The sequence below is a fragment of the Oryctolagus cuniculus genome, chromosome 6 (assembly GCF_051225735.1).
Source record: "Oryctolagus cuniculus isolate XC-2025 breed Fujian yellow rabbit chromosome 6, ASM5122573v1, whole genome shotgun sequence".
NCBI classification, from domain to species: domain Eukaryota; kingdom Metazoa; phylum Chordata; class Mammalia; order Lagomorpha; family Leporidae; genus Oryctolagus; species Oryctolagus cuniculus.
Genome location: NC_142872.1, coordinates 39,684,731 through 39,708,299, shown reverse-complemented (window position 1 = coordinate 39,708,299; position 23,569 = coordinate 39,684,731). Strand labels below are relative to the sequence as shown.

The 23,569-nt window shown below is 46.0% G+C and overlaps 2 protein-coding genes and 1 long non-coding RNA gene across 18 annotated transcripts in view; 2 read left to right on the top strand and 1 right to left on the bottom strand.

The window, feature by feature from the left end:
* SLC36A2 (solute carrier family 36 member 2) overlaps nucleotides 1-15,641 on the top strand; it is a 33,242-nt gene extending 17,601 nt beyond the window's left edge. For all 3 annotated transcript variants that reach the window (XM_002710321.6, XM_070076338.2, XM_089336135.1), the window contains 4 exons: nucleotides 11-109; nucleotides 8,686-8,852; nucleotides 10,775-10,944; nucleotides 14,185-15,641. In XM_002710321.6, coding sequence (XP_002710367.4) covers nucleotides 11-109; nucleotides 8,686-8,852; nucleotides 10,775-10,944; nucleotides 14,185-14,453 — 705 coding nt within the window. In that variant the 3' untranslated portion in view covers nucleotides 14,454-15,641. The remainder of the gene's footprint in view (nucleotides 1-10; nucleotides 110-8,685; nucleotides 8,853-10,774; nucleotides 10,945-14,184) is intronic.
* Nucleotides 15,642-19,256: 3,615 nt separating this feature from the next.
* On the bottom strand, nucleotides 19,257-21,684 carry LOC127490697 (uncharacterized). 2 transcript variants are annotated; one of them, XR_007918997.3, is made up of 3 exons: nucleotides 21,503-21,684; nucleotides 20,310-20,453; nucleotides 19,257-19,984 (listed from the first exon to the last, which is right to left on the bottom strand). It is a non-coding gene; the product is annotated as an uncharacterized LOC127490697 (long non-coding RNA). The 2 variants fall into 2 exon arrangements; XR_016236368.1 differs by lacking the exon at nucleotides 21,503-21,684 and adding an exon at nucleotides 20,848-21,366.
* Nucleotides 21,685-21,884: 200 nt separating this feature from the next.
* The window catches only part of SLC36A3 (solute carrier family 36 member 3), a 29,830-nt gene continuing 28,145 nt past the window's right edge, over nucleotides 21,885-23,569 (top strand). For 3 of the 13 annotated variants that reach the window (XM_089336126.1, XM_089336118.1, XM_089336125.1), the window contains exon 1: nucleotides 21,889-22,208. In XM_089336126.1, the coding sequence (XP_089192252.1) occupies nucleotides 22,069-22,208 (140 nt within the window). In that variant the 5' untranslated portion in view covers nucleotides 21,889-22,068. Of the gene's footprint in view, nucleotides 22,209-23,569 lie in introns of all 13 variants that reach the window. The other 10 variants (XM_089336127.1, XM_089336130.1, XM_008255279.5 and 7 more) reach the window with 7 other exon arrangements.

Here is a 23,569-nt window from a genome sequence, read left to right as displayed (position 1 = left end):
TCTCCTGTAGGAAATTCCTGACCCCAGCCGGTTGCCACTAGTAGCAAGCTGGAAGACCTACCCTCTCTTCTTTGGAACAGCCATTTTCTCATTTGAAAGCATTGGTGTGGTAAGCTTTGGACTGGGGTGGACTTTCCTTGGTGCTCTGCATGGATTTCTGAGAAGCAGCTGTGAGCTCTAGATCTCTGGGTCCTTTTGGCCATTGGGTAGGGCCTGTGGGGAATGCACATGGGAGTTAGTAACTTTTAGTCACACTTGGGTCACTTGTTATGACCAGGAGAAATGGAGATTGCAACAGGAACCAGTCAGGAGATGGTTTTATTTTTTTCCTACTGTGTCTGTTTATCTTTTTAAGAATTTAGCTTTCCTAATTTTTTTTAAAGATTTATTTATTTTTATTTAAAAGTCAGAGTTACACAGAGAGAGGAGAGGCAGAGAGAGAGAGAGAGATCTTCCATCCTATGGTTCACTCCCCAATTGGCCACAATGGCCAGAGCTGCGCCAATCCGAAGCCAGGAACCAGGAGCTTCTTCCAGGTCTCCCGCGCAGGCACAGGGGCCCAAGGCCTTGGGTCATCATCTACTGCTTTCCTAGGCCATAGCAGGGAGCTAGATCAGAAGTGGAGCAGCCAGGTCTCGAACCAGCGCCCGTATGGGATGCTGACACTTCAGGCCAGGGCATTAACCCACTGCACCACAGTGCTAACCCCTCTTAATCTTTTAAAATCAAGGCTAATGGCTGTGTAAAGCTTACATTAAAGGATCTTATTAGATATAAAGGAGTTTTAAACTAGAAAGGGATATGTATATAATAATGGGTTATTATATAGTCTTTACTTCCACATTTGGAGAAGGGTAATAATATTGTTTATATACTTATATATATATATATATATATAATACTGTTTATATATTTATAAAACTTGCTTTTGCATTTACATAAAATAAAATAACTTTATTGGTGCATATTCCTGTAAGTTTTGAGAACTGCAAAGAATCAGAATATAGAACAACTCTCTCCCCACAAATATTTCCTCACACTCCCTTTAATTGTCACAACATCTCCCAGCACTAACTCCTGGCAACCTCCTCCTGTTCTACTGCTTTATATTTTCCAGAATTTCATATAAAGGGAACCACACAGTAAGTAACTTCTTGAGTCTGGCTTCTTTCACTTATCCTGAAGCATTTAAGATTCATCCATGCCACTGCCTGTATCAGTAGCTTGTTGCTTTTTATTATGGAGCATCCCTAGTTTATCAACTCACTTGTTGAAGAATATTTGAGTTGTTTCTAGGTTTTGGCAATTATAAACCATGCTGCTGTAAGCATTGATGTACAGCCATCATGCGAATGTAAGTTTTTGTTTCTCTAGGAGTAGCTTTGCTAAGTATACAATGCATGGAGTATGTGACATGATATGTAATGTATCTTTAACTTGGTGAGAAATTGCCAAACTGCTTTTTCAGACTGGCTGTAGCATTTCAGATTGGCTATACCAACTGGAATGCGTGAACATTCCAGTTGTTCTGTAACTTTGCTGGCACTTGTATGTACTGTCAGTGTTTTTTATTTCAGCCATTCTAATAGAAGTATAGTAGTATTGGGTTGTTGTTTAGTTTGCATTTTACTAATGACCAGCGGTTTTGAGCATCTTTTTTTTTTTTAAAGATTTATTTATTTATTTGAAAGGCAGAGTTACAGAGAGGCAGGAGCAGCGGCAGAGGCAGAGAGAGGGAGAGGTCTTCCAACCGCTGGTTTACTCTGCAGATGGCCGCAAGGGCTGGAGCTGTGCTGATCTGAAGCCAGGAACCAGGAGCTTCCTCCAGGTCTCCCACATGGGTGCAGGGTCCCAAGGACTTGGGCCATCTTCTACTACTTCCTCAGGCCATTATAGCTGGATCAGAACTGGAGCAGCTGGTACTCAAATCAGCACCCATATGGGATGCCGGCACTACAGATAGTGGATTTACCCGCTATGCCACAGTGCTGACCCCTTGAGCATCTTTTTATGTGCTTTTTTGGTATCAATATATCTTCTTTGGTGAAGTATTTGTTCACCTATTTTGCAGGTTTTTTAAAACTCAGTTGTTATTTTCTTATTGTTGAGTTTTAAGAGCTCTTTGTGTGTTCCAAATATAAATCCTTTATTAGATATGTAACTTTGAAATTTTTCTCAAGTGTGTAGCTTGTCTTTTTAGTCTATTAATATATTTTACAAAGCAAACATTTTTAATTTTGATAAAGTCCAATTCATCAACATTTTTCTTCTGTGGATCCAGCTTCTGGTGTTGCATCTAAAAACACTTCACCTGGGGCCGGTGCTGTGGCGCAGCAGGTTAATACCCTGGCCTGAAGCGCCGGCATTCCATATAGGTGCCGGTTTGAGACCCAGCTGCTCCACTTCCAATACAGCTCTCTGCTGTGGCCTGGGAAAGCAGTAGATGAGGGCCCAAATCATTGGGCCCCTGCACCCGCATGGGAGACCCAGAAGAAGCTCCTGGCTCCTGGCTTCGGATCGGCACAGCTCTGGCTGTTGCCGCCAATTGGGGAGTGAACCATCAGATGGAAGGCCTCTCTCTCTCTCTCTCTCTCTGCCTCTCCTCTCTCTGTGTAACTCTGTAAAATAATAAAAATAAAACTTTTTAAAAAATGAGAAGTTTACCTAACCCAAGATCACAAAGATTTTCTTTGATATTTTCTTCTAAATGTTTTAGAATTTTTATTGTACATTTAAATCTATACTGTCTCTGAGTTCATTTAATTTCAGGTGTTTATGGGCTGAAGTTCATTTTTTAATAGGATGCCCAACTGTTCTCGCATCCTTTGTTGAAAAGCCTATCTGTTCGACCTTGAACTGGCTTTGCGTCTTCATGTAACGTTGACTGGGATGCATGCCTGGGTCAGTTTCTGCAGTTCCTCAGCAGATTGAGCAATGTGTTGAATCTTTCACGAGTACCACGCTGTCTTGATAGCTGAAATTCTATCTTTTTTTAAGATTTATTTTTTATTTACTTGAAAGGCAGAGTTAGAGAAGGAAAGTGACAGACAGATTATCCATCTGCTGGTTCACTCCCCAAATGGCCTGATCCAGCCCAGGCCAAAGCTAGGAGCCTGGAGCTACTTCCGGGTCTCCTGCGTGGGTACGGGGGCCCAAGCAATATGCATGCTCCAGATTCCTTTAGATTAGCATTTGTGTAATATGTATTATTCATACTTTTAATGTTATGGAGATAAAAATCCATATATATATATACATATATATATATAATGTGCCATTTTGTGGTATGCATTTCAGTGGCTTTTAGTACCTGTACAATATTGTGCCATCATCATTACTATCCAATTCCATGACCCAAAAAGAGAACCTGTACCCATTAAGCAGTCACTTTGCATTCTGCTATCCTCCAGCCCAAATCCAAGGTCGTGAAGATTTATGCCAAGTTTTCTTCTAAGAGTTTTACCGTTTTAGTGCCTATATTTAGGGCTTTCATCCATTTTGAGTTATTTTTTTGTGGTAAAAGTTAATTCTTTTGTATGTGGTTGTCCAGTTGCTTCAGCACAATTTGTTGAAAAGACTTTTCTTACTTAAAGAGTTCTGGCACCAAAAATCAATTGACTGTAGATGTATGGGTTTACTTCTGGACTCTTGATTCCTTTTCCATTGATCTGTCCATCTGTCTGCATGACAGTACCACACTATGGTTGTTTGCATCATTGTTCCCTTATGTATAAGACACAGCTTTTCAGTCTTTCATGATCTTGCTTTTAATACCTAGCTTTTAGCAGCTATATTGTAATATATCTGATATAGTTTTCTTTGAGTCTGTCTTATGTAGGAGTCACTTAATTTCTTAAATTTTAAATATCTCTAACCTAACTTGTTAAGTTTTCAGCCATAGTTTTTCAAATTCTTTTTTTCTGTATCCGTCTCTATCTCTTCCTTGAGATTCCACCTGAACAGTAGACATTTTGCTGTATTGCATCAGGATTCCTGAGGTTCTGTTCAATGTTTTTGAAAAGCTAATTTTCTCTTTTTGTTTATATTTAATCATTCCTATTGACCTATTTTCGAGTTCACTGATTCTGTTATCTATGCTCTGCTATTGCACCCCTCCAGTAAGGTCCTTAAAAATTTGGTTTTCAATTCTAGAATTTCCATCTGATCCTTTTATATTGCTTCTGCTTCTTTGTGAGAACTTAAATCTTGCTACTTATTTCTTTTTTTTAAGATTTATTTTTATTTGAAAGAGTTACACAGAGATAGAAGGAGAGGCAGAGAGAGAGAGAGAGATGTCTTCCATCTGCTGGTTGACTCTCAATTGGCCACAATGGCCAGAGCTGCGCCAATCTGAAGCCAGGAGCTTCTTCCAGGTCTCCCACATGGGTGCAGGGGTCCAAGGACTTGGGCCATCTTCTACTGCTTTCCCAGGCCGTAGCAGAGAGCTGGATAGGAAGTAGAGCAGCCAGGACTTGAACTGGTGCCCATATGGGATGCCAGCATTGCAGGCAGTGGCTTTACCCACTATGCCATGGCGCCAGCCCCTCCACTTATTTCAATGGTGTTCTCTCTTACTTCATGGAACAAGTTTACAATACCTGCTTGAAAATCTTTTGATATTTCCAAAATTTGAGTGATTAGATTCTGTTGTCTTTCCCCTGGAGAGTTCTTGAGCCATTTTTTTTTTTTGACAGGCAGAGTGGACAGTGAGAGAGAGAGAGAGAGACAGAGAGAAAGGTCTTCCTTTTGCCGTTGGTTCACTCTACAATGGCCACCGCGGCTGGCGCGCTGCGGCCGGCGCACTGCACTGATCCGATGGCAGGAGCCAGGTACTTATCCTGGTCTCCCATGGGGTGCAGGGCCCAAGTACTTGGGCCATCCTCCACTGCACTCCCTGGCCACAGCAGAGAGCTGGCCTGAAAGGGGCAACTGGGACAGAATCCGGCGCCCCGACCGGGACTAGAACCCGGTGTGCCGGCGCTGCAAGGCAGAGGATCAGCCTAGTGAGCCGCGGCGCTGGCCTTGAGCCATTTCTGTTTCTTTGTATGTTGAGTAACTTTACCCTTTACACTTTGAGCATATTACATGAAATGCTGGTGCCTGTTAAGATCTTAGTAAAAATGTTGATTTTTGGCTTTGGCAAGCGGTCAGATTGTTTAGATTCAGATTACAAGTCATGATCCACTTTCTGTGGCCCTGGTTCTTGTAATAGCAGATGAGTCTTCCAAGCCCTTGGTGTGAGATCTGGCTCCAGTCTGTGTGCCACTCCATGATCAGTATATAGAAGGTTGTCTAAATACAGTGATTCAGTTCTCAAAGCTTCTGCTTTGGTGTTTTGTGGCTGTCCCACCCTGTGCAGCTCAGGGCTGAGCCCAGGAGCTCACTTCCAGAGTCAGGAGGCTGCTTTGTCTGGTCCCCTGCTCTCGGCACACTCACCAGCTCCCCGTGGTTCTGGACTTCCAGCCTCCCTATCCTAGTATAGGTATGTACTTCCCGCGGTTGAGTTTGCTCTGGGGTTAAACATCGAGAGAAGAGAGGTGGGGGAAACGGTAGTGATTCTTTCCAGTTTAACTTCATGGGCCTGCAGCCTCTGGAGGTCCCACCTTCAGAAGGATCTCACACTCTACTCAGAAGAATTTGTTCTCAGAATGTTAGATGACTGGGAGGCCACCACAATCAACCATCCAGCAGAATGCTGCTTTGTAACAAGGACTTGTCCTGGAGGCATGGCCTGGAAAGAAAACAAAAAGATGGGGACTCTCTCCATACTCTCTAGTCCAGTGAAGGTTACCCGCCTATATCCACTGATGGTTCGAGGATTTGGTCTTCCCTTGGGTGTAAACTGGAAACTCCCCACCATAATGGTTGTGTTTTCTAATTTGGATTTTCTTCTTCAGTCCACCTGCTACTGTGCACTTTTCGGAATCCATGCATAGTTTCTTTATGTATTCTATCCTGGGCTTTTAGTTGTAATCAGTGAGAAAGATATGGCGAAGTGTGCTGACGCCACGTAGATGGAACTGGAAGCACTTTTAGAATTTGCAAAGTACAGAGGTTGATCCAATGAGTTTGGTAGCAGAATGGGTGAGGATTCGGCTTTGATCATAGTTGCTCTCTGAGCCTTAGTTCTCCAGTTATAAAATGGTGTAACATTTGTTCAGTAAGCATCTGTTGAATGCTCACAATGCATTGGTAGCACAATGAAGATTACTTTAAGAAATTCTCTAGTGCTGTGTCCAGGTTTGTAGCAGTGTCACTGACTAATAGGGGCTGAAACCCAGCTGACTCCTGGTCCAGAGACCTTCCCACTGCCTCTGCCTCCCAGGCCAGGGACTTTCCACTTCATGTCAGCAGACATTTTTCTCCTTGGTTGGTTTGTTGTGTGTGTTTCCTTAAGGTGATCTGGCCTTGTAAAGCAATCATTCCAGGCTTGGTGAATTTGTGAAGCAAAATGTATTATAGGGCAGGAGTACTCAGGCGGATGGTCTGCTCTCCTCGCAATCTGTCAGTGCATTCCTGGACGCCTGCTGCAGCTAGACCAGCCCAGCAGAAAGTGGAAAGACACTGCAAGACCCAACAAGACACTGCCCTCAAGCATTTTCCACTTGCATGGGGGTCAGAGGAGTGTGCATAAGGGACTGAAAAGCATTTACCAGTAGGAGGGGAAAGTTGATAAGGTGCCATTTAGTCATAACTATAAGCAGTTTTGAGTAGAAGGAAGTACTTGAGTTTGGCCTGCAGCTCGGATTAGCCACTTTCAAGCTCTGTAAAGCAGGGAAGCTATTTCATTTTCATAGTCTCATTATACAGTTGCCAACTTCATGGAGTCCTTACAGTAAAAAAAAAAATAAAATAACAGCCAACATTTACTAAACCCCAACTATGTGCTTTTATTAAAAAAAAATCCCAATAGGTAAGTTTTACTTTTATGCCAGCTTGTAGGCAAGGAAACTGAGGCATAGATTAGCTAAGTGATGTATGCAAAATGTCCTTGGCGCACAGCCTGATGAAGGAGTGGGAGAAGGTAAGGGTGGTCCCTCCGCCAGCAGGAGCCTGAAGAAGGCAGAAGATGGGTTCTGGAGACAGAAGTGACTCTCAGATGCCTCAGTGTGGGCTCCCTTACAGCCAGGTATGCATTTAGGGGAAGAAGGTTCTGAGAATACAAGAGTGAGAACCGGGGTGTGAGAAAGTACACTGCTATCACCTGTGTGCCTGCAGCCTCAGCCTCCCAACTTGTGCACTGATGGAAGGGGGGGTGCCCTGAGGTCAGGAGTCTCAGATGCCAGTGCCTTCGGAAGGTAATAGGAGTAACAAGGCCAAGTGTAAGCCAGTGGGAAGGGGAGAGGTGGACCTGTTGTAAGGGGCCCTGCCCTTCAACCCCATCATAGTTTGTGAGTGCAGTCTTTGAGGGCAGAAGGGCTTCAGTGTTGCCCACGGGCAAGGAGGAGGAGCATATGATTCTAGTCTGCTTCCCTCATGGAGCAGGGGCTGATGCTGGTATGCAGGAATGCCTGGCAAGGTCACTTCTGATGGGAGAGGCTGGGGCTCAGGCCAGCCCAGGAGAGTAGACTCGAGCTTCTGAAAGGTCTCCGGTGTACTCAAGTGCCTGGGTTGCCAGGTGGATTTTTCCATCTTTTACACGTGCGTAGTTTACATGACATGTACTTCTCTACTCTAGATTTCCTCTGCTCATGTGTGGCCATATCCTAAAAAGCAAGGACCTAAAAAAATTATGATCAGGCCCCTTGTTGAAACATAAGACAGGGAGATTTCCAGGAAAAAAATAGGGAAGCACAAGAGGTCTCCAAGTCTGGGGCACCAGGGGAAACCCATGGAAAGGGCACTCCAACACCAGACCTGCAGAGAGGGAGGGGAATATTGCTTAAAAGACTGTGTTGTCCAAGTAAAGTGCTACCGCTGGCTGCTTCTGGCTGCCCCAGGGCGTTGGGATTCTCAGTCAGATCAGTCCGGATCACCCCAAACTCGCTTCCAGCTCTGAGCAGTTCAGGGCCCATCCTGGGGCTCCGAGCCTTCCTCTTTCCCTTTTCCTTCACCCCGTCCCCAATCTCTCTGCTTTGTTCCTTCAACTGTGGTGAAATATACCCAACTTAGAAGTTTCCCTCTTAACCCTTTTAAATGTTTAGTTCAGTGATATTAATAACATTCACACTGTTGTGCAACCATCAGCCTCCCTGTCCAGAACTCTTTTCAACTTGCAAAACTGAAACTCTGTACCCATTAAACAAAGACTCCCTGTTCACTCCTCCTGTAGCCCCCAGAAACCATCAGCCCACCTCTGTCTCTGTGTACCCACCTACTCCAGGTACCTGCTGTCACTGGAATCATACAGTAACTGTGGTTCACTGATCGACTTTTACTGCACCTAATCTCTTCAGGTTCCATCCATGTTGCAGCATGTGTCAGAAGTTCTTCTTTCTTTAACCTGAATAATTGCCCATTGCATGAATTTCCCGTATTTTATTTGTCCATCTCTGCTGATAGGCGCTGGGTTGCTCCCACCTTTTGGCTGTTGTGTGTAATGCTACTGTGAACATGAGCGCACAAGTATCCCTTTGAGTTCCTGCTTCCAGTTCTTTTGGTTATAACCCAGAAGTGGCCTGTCTGTCGTTTATATACGTGTTTCTCGTTGTCCCCCTCTCTCCTCACACTGTGATGTCTCTGTAGGTTCTGCCCCTGGAAAACAAGATGAAGGATGCTCGCCATTTCCCGGCCATGCTGTCTTTGGGAATGTCCATCATCACCGCCATGTACACCGGCGTTGGAGCTCTAGGCTACCTGCGTTTTGGAGATGACATCAAGGCCAGCATAACCCTTAACCTGCCCAACTGCTGGTACCTTCATGGGCTGTTAGGTGGTGGGGCCTAAGGGGTTGGCGGAGACATGTGGGTCACTTCCTGCTCCCTTCCATAGTTGGGAAATTGAAGTCTACATAGTCTCCCAGAGGGAGAAACAGAGTTGTCATTGGAACCATGGGCTCCAGATTATCTGTCCTTCAACAGCCTCCCAAGTAGAGTTAAACCGTCCTTGACGTGTTAGTGTGAAGGAGGAGGAGACAGAGGTGAGAATCCTTGGTCACCTAAGGAGAGAAGCGAGAGGCCCTGGAGGAAAGCAAGAGGCAGGGAGGTAGTCAGTGAAGGGACAGCACTTCTAAGTACTTTTCCAAGATTTGGGACCATGTCTTGCTTGCCACTGTGAGTGGTTTACACCCCCAAGTCGGGGTAGCTAAGATGAAAACTATGAAACAAAACCATTTGGGAAGACCACGGGAATATGTAAAAATTTTCCTATCAGATGTCCCCAATTCACACAACAGATCACTGCTCTTGTTCAACAGAGCTGCTTTAAACAGACACACAAACCCATCCTGCCTTCTGCTGCATTTTCTCCTACGCCAGACGTGCCATTAATTGCAGAAGCCTCTGTCTTTTTAAGTTTCACTTGGAGGCCTGATTTGCCTCAATGGGGCTCTTTTCCCAAGATGATCAATGTCATTCATCAGGCATTTGCTGCATGCCAGTCTGGATGCATGGGGGTGTGGATGGTGTCAATGCAAGTAGACTGTGATCTCGACACTTCACTGCCTTCACCAAGTCATGACCCAGCACGGATGGAGGGGAGGTAGATGGTGTTTGTACACAGATTATAACACAGATCAGACAAAGAAGCTAGCAGGCCTCGGGGACTTCCAAGCCAAGAAGGAACATCTCAGTGAGGCAGCAGAGGAATGTGTTGTCCAACAAGACGACTACATCCAAGCCAGGACAACTGTGGTACTCCTGGATTTAAGTTCCAGTGGCTCCACCTACTGGTTTCCGGTCATGGAAGATTTCACCTCTCTGAGCCTGTTTCTTCATCTACAAATCAGAGTGGTCATGAGGATGTCTAAAAGCAGCTGACATGTGGTGCCTGCTCAGATGAGGGGAACTTCAAAAACTGATGAGATTGCAACCAATGGGAATGGATTCAAGAGGCTGTTCCAGGTGGCAGGACCACTGTGAGCAGGAAACAGAAATGGGAAGGTGGTCACTTTAAGGAAATGCCGCCCCTCACACACACACATACACACACACATGCACATTGTTAACATGAGAGATGCATCTCCCACCTTTGTAGATTCCAGGGAAATAGTCTTATCTCAACAGGTTTAAGGAAAAAAAACTCAGTGTGCCCTGAAGCACCACACACTCTGGCCCCCACCTCCCGCCTACCACCTGCAAGTAACCCTCCCTCCCTTTCTCACCTGTCACCATCCCCACACAACCCTGTTTATAAATCATCTCTTCCCCAAGGATTTGGGATTCCCCAGTTCTCTAGCCAAGCAAGAACTTTGGGGGATCCAGAGAATTCCCAAGAACTGAGACATCTAAAGAACTAGTCTTTTAGACCCGAGGTGTTGGGTCTGAGCCTTTTAGCATCAGCATCTTTCTGAGCAGGATTTCTGCCCTGGGCCTCTCTTTCCTACAGGCTGACATTGACCAGCAGCAAGCCATCGTGGCCTTTGAAGGTGCTGCCGGTGCCTGTGCTCAAAGTTTCTTATATTTCCTGTCGAGATGACCCCTCCGTTATTTCCACTGAGTCCATAATGCTTCAGTGGTTTCACCACACACTGCAGTGTGGCTCCCTCTTGACTGTCAAGCTCCCATCATTTTCAGACAGAAGAACCAAAGCCATTGTCCCAAGGGCTGATACTTCAAGGAGGCCAGGGGTCAGAGCACAGTAGCCTGGGAGAGCCTCACTCTGCTTTGTCTCACAGGCTGTACCAGTCGGTGAAGCTCCTCTACATTGTCGGCATCCTGTGCACCTACGCCCTGCAGTTCTTTGTCCCTGCAGAAATCATCATCCCCTTCGCCGTCTCCCAGGTGTCAAAGCGTTGGGCATTGCCTCTGGACCTGTCCATCCGCCTGGCCATGGTCTTCCTGACAGGTGAGGAGGAAGCAGAGTGAAAGTTCCTGCTGAGCTTTCCCACGGGCTACCAGCACTCAGCCAGACGGTAGAGGATAGTCATCACAACCAGCATTTGCAGCATTTCAGGGACCATTGTAAAGCTTTGCAAATATGTTCTCATTTAACACCTGGAGACAATGCCGTTCTTGTACGCACCTAATTAGACAGTTTTATTTATTGGTGTCCAGCCTAAGAGAGGTACACGCCTTATCAAACAATAGTCTTAACAAGAACGGGCTTCTGTTGAACACTAGTGGTGTGGCAGGCACTGAGCTGACTTTGTTCTAGTCCACATCTCATAGGATTTTATTCAGTGCTCTTGAGAACTCTGACAAGGGAGGACCATGTGCCCTTTGCTTCCGGCACAAATGTTGAAAGTGAGCAGCCAGTGCCCATTTGCTGGTCTAACCCGGCAACAGCTGTTGTGGGGTCCTCACAATGTTACCTGCATTCAGGCCAGTGTTAAAAATATGACTGATCTCATAGCACAAGCAAGATCTCTAATCTGGGGGAGCCATACAATGATTTGGCAAAGCCCAAGGTCACCTTCCCCATCAGCAGTTGTCAACTGCAGTGCCTTGCTGCCAGCCTGTCCTCTGCTTCCCTGTTCACTGAGGCTGGCCCCATGCATCTACCTCGCAGCCCTCCCAAGCATCCCAGACCCCGTAATCTGGAGTGCCGTCCCCTGCAAGTAAATTAGTAGAGTCAGAGGAGATGGGCGAGAGTCCGAGGCGTGGGCGTGAGTTGACTCAACTGTCCCTACGGCTGCTGTTGAATATGATTGCACACATTTCTGCTTTTTTAACGCTGGCAGGATTTCCACTGCATTTGTTTATGCATTCATCCATCAGTGGGCATTTAGGAGATTCTCGCGTTTGGCTGTAGCGGACCAGTCCATAGCATGTATCACATACTGATTTTCTTTGGAGGTGATTCATTCTTGTTTGTCCAACGAGCCAGGGATACTACACTCAGAATCTTAGAGATTCCAGAGAGGAATTTGCCTGAAGTATGAAGATAACAACTCCTTAAGCCTAAAGCTGCAGTTTCTTCATGAACTGCCTCAATTAGTGTGTGCAAGTTTGTAAATCAAAGGAAAGATAGCTTGTTGTGTACTTTACATGGATTTAAAACATTAAGCCTTAAGTAGTATGAGCCATAAAACCTGCAAGGGTAACTGGTAGTTATTGCCATTTTGCACACGAGGAAACACACTGAGAAGGTGTGGAGACTTGACTTGGCTCAGGCCACACGAAGCAAAGCCAGGCTCTTGTCTTGCAGTCTCCTTTCTATTACACCTCCTCCAAAGGAGGCTAATCAATGCTTCTGGGGTTTCCTGGAGACCAGCAACATTCTTCCATCAAGTAAAGTAAAAAATGTAAAACCCAGGCCTGGGGCCCTCTTGTGCAACAGTGGGTTAAGCAGCGGCTTGGACACCTGCGTCCCCCATGGCATGCCTGCAATCGAGTCCCACCTCTGCTTCTGATCCAGCTGACTGCTAGTGCCCACCCTGGCAGGCCACAGTTGATGCTTCAAGTAGCTAGGTCCCTGCCACCCACACAGGCACCTCCGTGGAGTTCCTGGCTCCTGGCTTCTGCATAACCCAGTCCTGGCTGTTATGGTTATTTGGGGATTGAACCAGTGGGTTTAAGATTGATCTCTATTTGTCTATCATCCATCTACCTACCTACCTACCTACCTATCTATCCATCTATCATCTCTGCCACTCTGCCTTTCAAATTAGTGAAAACAAATAAGCTTTTTTAAAAAAAAAAAAAAGCAGGATTATGAAACATCCTGCTGAAAAAAACAACCCAATTTCAAAATCTTTAGCATTAGTGTTTCTTTGTTTGGTGTTTTCTGACATAGATCATGGATGTAAAACCTGAGGAAGACACTTGCCTATAGAAATTCTGTGGATCTTCTTTTTTTTTTTTTTTTTTTTTTTTTTTTTTTGTACTCAGATTAATTAAGTATCCAGGTGGTAGCTCTGGGAAGGCAGGATTTTGTTTTCATGTTTTGCCTGTTGGGTACATTGATGTATCCCAAACAGCTTGACGACTCCCAAGCACTGTGGTTGTGGTTATGTTATTAGGCAAGAGCTCAAGTTCTATCTTTGCATATTTGCACATGTGTAGGGAACTAAAATGCACTTCAGTAGCATAAAGATGATCTTAAGCTGAAAACATTTGAACAACAGCTGCAGAGACGCAGCTTTATCTACATTTCTTTTGCTGCCTTAAGCAGGACCTCCAGGAGAAACAGTGCCGCCATCCCTACAAACTCTTGGGGAAGTTTAGCCACAAGTAGACAGAGCACTGTCACTGGAGCCACTACCTGCTTAAACCAGCTTTACTAAGGCTGCCGTGCCTCCCGTTTGTTCTTCCATAGAAGGCCTTTCTCTCCTCTCCCTTTGCCCTTATTAAGTGGGTTTCCCAGCCCCAGCTGTCAAGCCAATTCTTCTGCAGACTCTGGAGCTCCTAAATCAACTGATTTCTTCTGTGGATTTGTCTACTGTCACTTCCGTCACAGCCCCCAGACGCAGAAGTCATGTGGTATAAAAGTGTTTGCTCCCAACAGTACACACATGAATAGATGAGGGGTCTTCAAAAAGCAAGTGGAAAAATAGAATTAAAAGATAAGTTTATTTTGGTACAAAAAATTTGGAAATCCATGCATAGTTTCTTTCATGATACACATTTTCTTTTTTCATTAAATATTTTATTTATTTATTTGAGAGGTAGAGTTACAGAGAGAGAGAGAGAGTGCAAATGCAAAATGTCTTCCATCTGCTAGTTCACTCCCCAAATTGCTACAACAGCCAGAACTGGGCCCGGCCAAATCTAGGAGCCAGGAGTTTCTTCTGGGTCTCCCACATGGGTGCAGGGACCCAAGCACTTGGGCCATCTTCCACTGCTTTCCCAGGCCAAAGAAAGACAATTAAATTGGAAGCGAAGCAACCGGGACTATACTGGTGCCCGTATGGGATGCTGGCACTGCAATGATATGCATTTTACATGAACCTTTTGAAGACCCCTCATATCTGAAAAATAATTGGAAAACGATACACCAAGTTTTTGATGTGTAACTTCTAGGGAGTGAGTGTAATTTGGGATTTTACAAGACTTTTCTATTTTTATTTTCTGTAACTAAATTTCTGGGAAACAAAAGTTTGGCTAAGCCTGGGATTCTCTATCTGCCCCCTATCACCTCCCATAGGCATCTTGGCCATCCTCGTCCCCCGCCTGGACCTGGTCCTCTCCCTGGTGGGCTCCGTGAGCAGCAGCGCCCTGGCCCTCATCATCCCGCCCCTCCTGGAGATCACCACCTACTACTCGGAGGGCATGAGTCCCCTCGCCATCATCAAGGACGCCCTGATCAGCGTCATGGGCTTCGTGGGCTTTGTGGCAGGGACCTACCAGGCCCTTGATGAGCTCTTAGCATCAGGAGAGTCTCTGACCTTTTCCAACTCTACTTTTATTCAGTGAAAATGGCACTGGTCCTCACCACCAGCACCTCACCTGTAATGGCAGGGATCTCTTTATATGCCTTATCTTTTTGTCATTGCTTTGCCTTTTCTCTGGGTCAAGTCATGCTGAAACAAGCCAAGATTCACCTGCTACAAGGTGTAAATGGTAATTTTAAATTTTTTTTGTTGTTAACACCTTTTTCTTTTTTCAATCTCTAGCTTTCTGCTACATAGAGAGCTATCTCATGGAAGGCTCTGGATTCTACCCAATGTTTTGGTAATTCACCTGGTGAATTCAATACCCTGAGTGGGGTTAGACAACAGCAGGGGGCCCTAAAGGGCAGCAGTTGGCCGAAGGAGATGCTGGCAGCTAAGGCTGACCATGCTTTGGTAGACGAAAGGTTTCCCCTTTTCCCTATCACTAAAGGGAGCAAAGACTAGGAGTGGGGACCTAATCCACAACCCACGAAGGTGTGTGCAGCTCTAGCATTGAGACTGGATAGGCCCAAGATGGCCAATGTGAGTTGCAGCTCTTGGATAGAAAGGAGCAGGTAATGAACTTACCAAACCACTGAATAAAGCCTCGGCCCTGTTCAAAGATACCAACAGCGAACAGGAGGAATGGAAGTAGTTCTGTCAGTGGAGAGAGAGCTTTTGTGGAGGTAGATATGAACATTATGTGAATAAACTATCTCTTAATTCTTGCAGCAAGCAAGAATGCTTGATTACCCTTGTAATCAAGTGTAGTGCAAGTCTCTTGTAGAATGTAAAAATGGCCATGAATTCCTCTTGACAGTGCAATCTTGCAGCTTCTCCTGTCTGCAGGAGAACGTCTTCTCTCCCATCTTTGGAATCTGGCCTTGACCTTGTAGCTTGCTTTGGCCAATGGGACCAAATGTGATGCAAGCAGAGGTTTAACGATAGCTTGTTTGGGGGCACTTGCATTTCTTGCTGCTCTGTGGCCGTGAGACCACCAAGTGAAGAAGACTGAGATAGGCCAATGGAGGAGGAAAGACCAAGTGGCGCAGAAATGAAGCCTCCTAACTGGGTCCTGTCCCCCACACCAGTCAGCCTGCCAACTTCCAGACATGGGCAAAGCCATCTGAGACCAAATTTACCATGGTCAGGTTGATCCAGACCATAAGAATCGTGCAGATGATCCCCAGAATCGTGAGAAATAATAAATGTTTGTGGTTTTAATCCATAAGGGGTGTGTGTGTGTGTCGTGGTGGGAAGGAGCCTTAGACAGTGAAATCTCCCTGATACATCATTCTACATGGATACATGGATGAACGAGAAGCATCCCTGCCCTCAAGCGGCCAATCTACCATGCATTGTGAGAGAGTAACAGGTGATCATTAGACACCATCGGAGTCCTTATAAGGGCCAAGGACACTGACCACTCTAGAGTCCCAAGGATGACTTTCCACAACAGGTGTCATCTGAGCTGGGTTTTGAGTAGCCCATGTCCCTAACACTGAGTCCAGCCTTTCCTTCCCTTCGTTGCTGCTGCCTGGGCTCCCAGGACCGGTGTTCATGTCTGATGTCAGCCTGGGGCATCAGTCAACCTGAAACTGCCTCAGTCGACCTGAGACTCTGCCTCAGCCGCCTGGGAGTGACTGCCCTCTCCCTGCACGCCAGAGTTAGTGAATGGGGGAAGCATCTATACAGCAGCATGGCTGCTGAAGGCAGAGCCATAGCCCTGTGAAAGAGGGGGCAGTCTCCACAGAGCCTTTCTGTCTGTGGGAGAAACCACACTTGATTCATCCACTGTGTTAAGGCAGCATTCGAAAAAGCCCATTCCCACTTATTTTCTAGCCCAATTCCCAAGTCCTGGTGGGCTCTTCTTGTTTACTTTCCACCTGTTGGACTTCAGGAGCACAAATAGGGGAAGGGTTAGCTGTCCGTATCCAGATCCCATAGGGTGCAGAGTCCTGGTTGGGAGATGGGATTCTCATGGCCCATGCAATGGTCCACAGCCCACTTTTCCAGAGGGCGGGGTCATCATTTCCTCCCTGAGCTCTCTGTTTCATCAGTGGACCCAATGGACTGCCAGCGATTGGCTCAGAGGCCCTGCCATCACCCACACTTGTGCTAAGTTCAAAGTTGTCATCTCTTTTTTTAATATCACATTCATTCTCCAAGGACAAGACCCTTCTGTGTAAGATGATTGGTTTAATCTTATCATTTAGACAAATCTGGCTACAGTGAAATACTGGAAAGAAAAAAATTGGCAACATTGATGTAGCTTATGAAAGCAAGCTGGGAAGACTAATGAGTAATTCCAACACTAAAGACTATGAAGTGTCAGCATTGTACTTGAGTGGTGAAGATATTAAAATTTTAATATGTTTGGTGCTGTATTTTTTAAAGGTTTATTTATTTAACAAACAGTTACAGACAGGGACAGAGAGAAAGGTCTTCCATCTATTGGTTCACTCCCCAAATGACCACAATGGCCAGAGCTGAGCCGATCCAAAGCCAGTAGCTTCTTTTGGGTCTCCCACTTGGGCCATCTTCTACTGCTTTCCCAGGCCACAGCAGGGAGCTGGATCAGAAGAGGAGCAGCTGGGACTAGAACCAGCACTCACGTGGTATGCCAGCGCTGCAGGCAAAGGCTTAGCCCACTATGCCACAGCTCCTCACACTCCGACCCCCCTCCCCAAAAAAAATTTAACTACTGCTGCTTGAACTTCTGGAGCTTGCTATGGAGTCCAGGGTCATAGGAAGCCTTTTTTCCTTTCTCTCACTGGGTACTTCCTAGGTATTTTGCATAGGATTATCTCATGTAATTCTTAACTTTCTGAGGCATATACTGTCATTGTCTCCAGCTTCAGATAAGGAAACTAATTCAGAGATATTAAGTAACTTGCTGAAGATCAAACATATAGTGACAGCTAGATCCAAGGCCCAAACATGTCTATATCCAAGCCCCATGCATTGTAAAGCCCTAAAGAGGCCTTGGAACAGTAGTGATCGAAGTGAAAAACAGAAAAAAAAATCCAGTAAACTACAAATTTTTAATATTGATTTTATTTTCATCTATTTGAAAGGTGGAGAGACAGAAAGATCACTTCTATCCACTAGTTCACTCCCTACGAGCCTGAAACAGCCAGTGCCTGGGCCAGGCTGAAACCAGAAGCCTGGAAGGCCATCCAGGTCTCCCATGTGAGTGTCAGTGACCCAAGCACTTGACCCATCATCTGCTGCATAAGCAGATGCATAAGCAGGAAGCTGGATTGGAAGTGTGGAGTAGCTGGTACCTAAACCAGACGATAGAGGATGCAGGAGTTCCAATTGGCTGCGTAGCCCATTAGTCACATACTTGCTCTGATAGACAACAAACTTTTAAAAATTAAAAACCCAACTGTCTGTTAAAAAAATTATTCTTTTATTTGAAAGGCAGAGTGACAAAGAGAGAAAGACCTTCCATCCACTGGTTTACTCTTCCAAAGGCTGCAACAGCCAGGGCCAGGCCCAGCGGAAGCGAGGCGAGGCTTCCGGGGCAGAGAGAGAAGGTCATACAGAGGAGTCCTGATTCTGACAGCAAAACCTGACAAAGCGTGAACACTGGGACCCCATGTGGACATGAATCTCCCCAGCATTTAAAAGAACACTACAGCCTGGGGCTTTCTCCATGAATGCAAAAGTAGCTCAACAGAAACCAATCCATTACCATAGAGAGCAAGCAGGATGGGGAAGAAAAAGGGGTCACTGACAGATTCTGAGAAAAAGCATTAATAGAATTTCGTGCTACAGTCCAACTTTTCAAAGAAAATCTTAGCCTTAAGGGGCCGGCACTGTGGTGTAGTGGGTTAAGCCCCTGCCTGTGGCACTAGCATCCCAGATGGGCATGGGTTCTAATCCCAGGTGCCCCAAATCTGATCCAGCTCTCCGCTAATGGCCTGAGCAGGCAGGAGAAGATGGCCCACATGCTTGAACCCCTGCACCCACGTAGGAAACCCAGAAGAAGCCCCTGGCTTCCGATCAGCCCAGCTCTGCTCACTGTGGCTATTAAAGGAGTGAACTCGTAGATGGGAGACTGATCTCTCTCCCTCCTCCTTCTCCCTGTAACTCTGCCTTTCAAATAAAAAATAAACAAATCTTTATTTGACTAGGAAGTGACTGAAACAGCAAAATGTGGTTGAGGTGGGCATTGCTGTATGTAAAGCAAAGCAATCAATAACCACAAAAAACAAGACACGGCTTATCATGTAGTATAGAATCCTGAGGCAGTAGAAGCCTCCAATAAGAAACAAAACAAACAGAAATGTTAGAATCAGAAGGCCAATTCAAACATTTAAAATTGTTGCATTTAAAAGAAAAACAAAGACAAAGGAGACGATGAGTTCCCAACTTGGAATAACGTTTGCTGCTTACGCGAAGATAGGGCAGAAATGCCCAAGAGCAATCGTGCACACAATCCTTAATGAGCTCTCCTTTTTTTCAAAAAGGAATAGTAGGGGTGGGTGCTGTGGCATAGCATGTAAAGCCGCTGCCTGCAGTGCAGGCATCCCATATGGGCTGCTCCATTTCCGATCGAGCTCTCTGCTATAGCCGGGGAAAGCAGCAGAGGATGGCCCAAGTCCTTGTGCCCCTGTACCTGCATGGGAGACCAGGAAGAAGCCCCTAGTTCCTGGGTTCTGATTGGCCTAGCTCTGGCCATTGAGGCCATTTGGGGAGTAAACAAGGGGATTGGAAGACATCTCTCTCTCTCTCTCTCTCTCTCTCTCTCTCTCTCTCTCTCTCTCTCTCCCCCTCCCTCCCTCTGCCTCTAACTCTTTCAAGTTTTATATATATAGGAATAGTACAAGGGCAAGCATTTAGGCAGCAATTAAGGCATGGCTTTGGATACCCACATCCCATGTCAGAGTGCCTGGGTTTGAGTCCTGACTCTGCTCTCCAGTGCACATTCCTGATACTGCCCAGCCTGGGAGGCAGCAGGCGATGGCTTGAGTAGTCGAGTCCCTGCCACCTGCATGGGAGATCTGAACCGAGTTCCAGGCTCCCAGCTTTGGCCTGGCCCTGCCCCAGATGTCACAGACAATTAGAGAATGAACCAGTAGATGGGAGTCCTCTCTCTCCCTCCATCTCTCCCTCTCCTTCTGTCTCTCACTCCCTCTCTCCCTCTCTCTCTCTCTCTGCTTTTCAAATATACAAATATACATAAAAATTTAAATGCAACCATACAAAAATAGGCAAAAAATACAAGTAGCCAATTTATAAAAGAACAAATAGAAATGCTCAAATTATATAAGATTTTTATCCTCAAGGGTAACCAAATAATTCAAAATTAAAGCAGCAATGAATTTATTTACTTCTAACATTGCTAAACATTTTAAATGAATAAAAACTGTCATTATAGAGTATGGGGAAATTAACACCCACTTTTTTTGGTGCTGGGTATTGGGTACAACTTTTCTGGAGGATAGTGTGGATCCAATTTGAGAATAAAAATGTTGTTTGCCTCAACAATTCTACCTCATTCTAAGGCAATCATCAGACACAGGATCAAGAGCATGTTTCTAGTACTGCTCATTGAAGTATCGCCTGTAAGACAAAAAACATTGCTTCTAAGACAGAAGTAAATTGGAAATTTACTACATATCCAATAACAAGGGTTCTAATAAAATAAGGCACAAGAAAAGACTTTGCCAAGAAACACTCGGAACTCTCTATCATTGCTGGTGAGAAGGCAAAATAGCACGGCCACTTTGGACAACAGTTTATCAATTTGTTGTATATTTATAAATACAACTGCTATATGAGCAACTAATCAATCCTGCCCCTAAATCTTTACCGGGTTAAAAACATTCCCATACATGAATGTTTGTAGCAGGGTTAATCATCATCACCCAAACCACAGATAACTCACAGGTCCATCAACAGAGGAATGAATAGGCCCACTGTGGTACCCCTGCCCTGGAGTTCCAACATGGATGCATCTCAAAGACATCACACTGAGTCAGACGCCAGGCTCAGAAGCCTACGTTTCGGTGACATTCCGGAGAAGGCTAGACTGTAGAAATGGAACATATTAGCTGCTGCCTCTCTCCGGGGTCCTTGCAGGAGCTTCCTGTAATCATCCCCTTTCTGGTCTCCTTGCCTTTGCCCTTGGCTCCGTTTGTGTCTTCTCCCAACAAAACGGCCAGAGAGATCCCATTAAGCTTGGAAGTGACATCACTGCCCAGCTCAAAACCCTCCATGAGTTCCTTTCCTCTAACCATCTGATTCCCTCCCCACCACTCCTATAAACCATCCAGGAAACAAAAGACCACCTGCTAACCTCACCCTCCTCCCTTTACTGTGCCAAACTCAGAGAACTTTTCCTCTAGGACCTTACTGCCCAAAACCAAAGGCATTACAGTGGCCAACAAGGTCCTGCCCACCCCACTGCCTGCCTCGCCCATTACCTCTCCCGCTGCATCCCATGTAATTAAAATTTATCATCCACACCAGGACACTTCTGAGAGTAAAAGGAAGCACCGTTAATAATTACGCCAGGGCAAGAGATGCAAACCAGGAAAATCCAGGCAAACCAGACACAGTCCCCTCTACTCTTCCACCTTTTGCTCTGAGCACGGCAAGTCGGCCACATGACCTCACTGCTGCTGCTCAAATCCCCCCAGGCACCCTGCTTCCTCAGCACCTTTGCACTTCTTGTTCCCTGTGCTTGATGTCCCTTATCCAAGATGTCCACGGGACTCTTCGTGCAGCTCTTGGCTCAAATGCCACTTGCTCAGTGAGGCCCCTCTCCACCTCCCTGGCCACCACTCTCCACCCCTCCCTTCTCTCTCCAGCACTGTTATCCACTTATTAGCACACTTATATAGCACACTTGACCTATTGGCTGTGCTCCTCAGCTGTCTCCTCAGCCAGCCCCACTACACTATGAGTTCCAAGAGAACAGAGCTGGCTGGAGATTTAAAGTATTCCCAACACACAGAAAAGTTCCCTGCACATATTAGGTGCTAAATAAACACTATTAAGCAACTGATTTGTTTTCAAATGTTCCTGAAAACTTTCCAAAGTTTTCATGTTTTCTCCCGGGTGGGTCCCAGTCCCTACCTCCTTCCTGCACAGAGACTTGGAACAGGTGGTATCTGAACCAGACCTTCTGAACCACTCTTGACCTCCCCCATGGAGGTGGATTCTGCTGTGCCGAGCCACACCTGCAGCCCGGGACTTTGCCAGTTTATTGGCTGGGCAGCCTCCATTGTGAGGTAGCCCTGGTTTCCTCCCTGCTACAGGCAGACAAGCTCTGAGCCACACATCCAGGCACCAGGACCTGCAGTCCAATGGTGCCTTCGTCCTCCCAGTCACACTGTTCACTTGGCCCCACAAAAGCCAGGGCTGCACTGGGAGAGGCCAAGAGGCCCGGTGAGTCCTGGCAGGTGGCAGCGGGACCGAGGGTCAGCGGCGGCAGCCCGTCGCCCGGCCCCCTGGAGCCAGGTGAGGCTCCTTAACCAACATCAGTCTTTCCTGCCGCCACCCTCCCCTGATCCTCCCACTCTGGGCTTCAGCCAGGCCAGGCACCGGGACCAGGAGCCAGCATCTCGGGTCCCCGGCCATGGCGTCTCTGGAGGGAAGCCCATGGGAGGCTGACTGAGCCCTGGCGCCATCACCTTCCTGCCATGTTGGAGACGTCACTGGCGGGAAAGGAGTGCAGCACTGAGCCGAGCTCCTCCGCTGTCGGCTCGAAGTCCTCCTCGGCGAGCAGCCACAGCCTCACTCCGGACAAAGGGCAGCCTGCAGGGGAGGCTGCCGGACTCTCGTAAGTGGCCCCACTGCCCTTCCAGACCCTGGGCCAAGCTCGGGCCATGCCTTCCTACTTCCCTCTTCTTGTGGCCATGGCCATCCCTGAAATGGAGGTGCGTAGATAGAGCAGGCGTGAAACGTGCAGATCCAGCAAGGTGGATTCCTGGGGCTCCGGGTTCCTCCCTGCCTCCCAGCTATCGGTGAGACAGAGCCGCTGACCCGAACATGAGCTGGGGACTCCAGGAGGAATTTTCTTAGGCTGGTTGCTCGTCCTTTCTTTCTGCCACAGTTTCATGCTGTTTTCCTCTCCTTGAATGCTCTCTCTCTCTCTCTCCTCTCTCTCTCTCTCATCTTTCTACAAATCCTCAAGAAACAAAATGTCACCATGTCCCTACCTTTAACATGCCAAACTCACACATCTAGAACTTTCTCTCTAAGACTTTACTGCCCACAAGAAACATTATCTAATAATCTGGCCAAATAATAGCATTGGCTATCGTGGGGTGTAAATGGCCATGCCCAGTGTTGATAAGGGTACCAGGAAATACCCTCTCTCACATCTTTTTGCGAAGAAGTAAACGGATACCGTTCTGCATAGTGATGTTGCTATCTATGTCAAGTCCTAAAATGGCAGTTGTATAAAACACTTACTTGGCACATTGTGTCTTTACAAGTGTGTGTATACGCACATAGCTAGCTGCTGTGGCTACCTCTGAGAAAGAGAATTGGGAGACAGAGAGCCAGGAGAGAGCATTACAATCATTAGGGTTTTTTGGTTGGTTGAGTTTTGTTTTACTTTTTGAATTTCAGGCTGTTACTACCTAGTTGTTAAAAGTATAATTAAATATAAATAAATATGCCAGTACTTCAAATGTTTGTGGGAAAATGGAGTTAAAAGATATGCTTGTTTTGGTGGAAAAATTTTGAAATTCACTCATTTTTCTTGTAATACACATTTACTGTGAATCCTTGGAAGGCTCCTTGTACATCTACAAGTAATAATACCACTTCTAGAAGATTTTTTTTTACATTTATTTTAAGGCTTTTTTTTACTTATGTGAAAGTCAGCATTAAAGAGAAAAATTGATTTTCTATGCTCTGGTTCACTCCCCAGATGGCCGCAATGGCCACGGCTGGGCCAGCCTGACGCCAGGAGTCAGGAGCTTTGCCCAGATTTCCCATGTGGGTGGCAGGGGCCCAAACACTTAGGCCATCTTCCGCTGCTTCTCCCAGACCATTAGTGGGGAGCTAAAAAATACTAAATTTAATAAAGAAATGAAATATTGATATGCATAAATTCTTTGCTGTTGCTAAAATAGAAATATTTCCTTTGTAGAAGATTTTTTTCTAAAAAAATAGCATATAAATGTGCAGTAT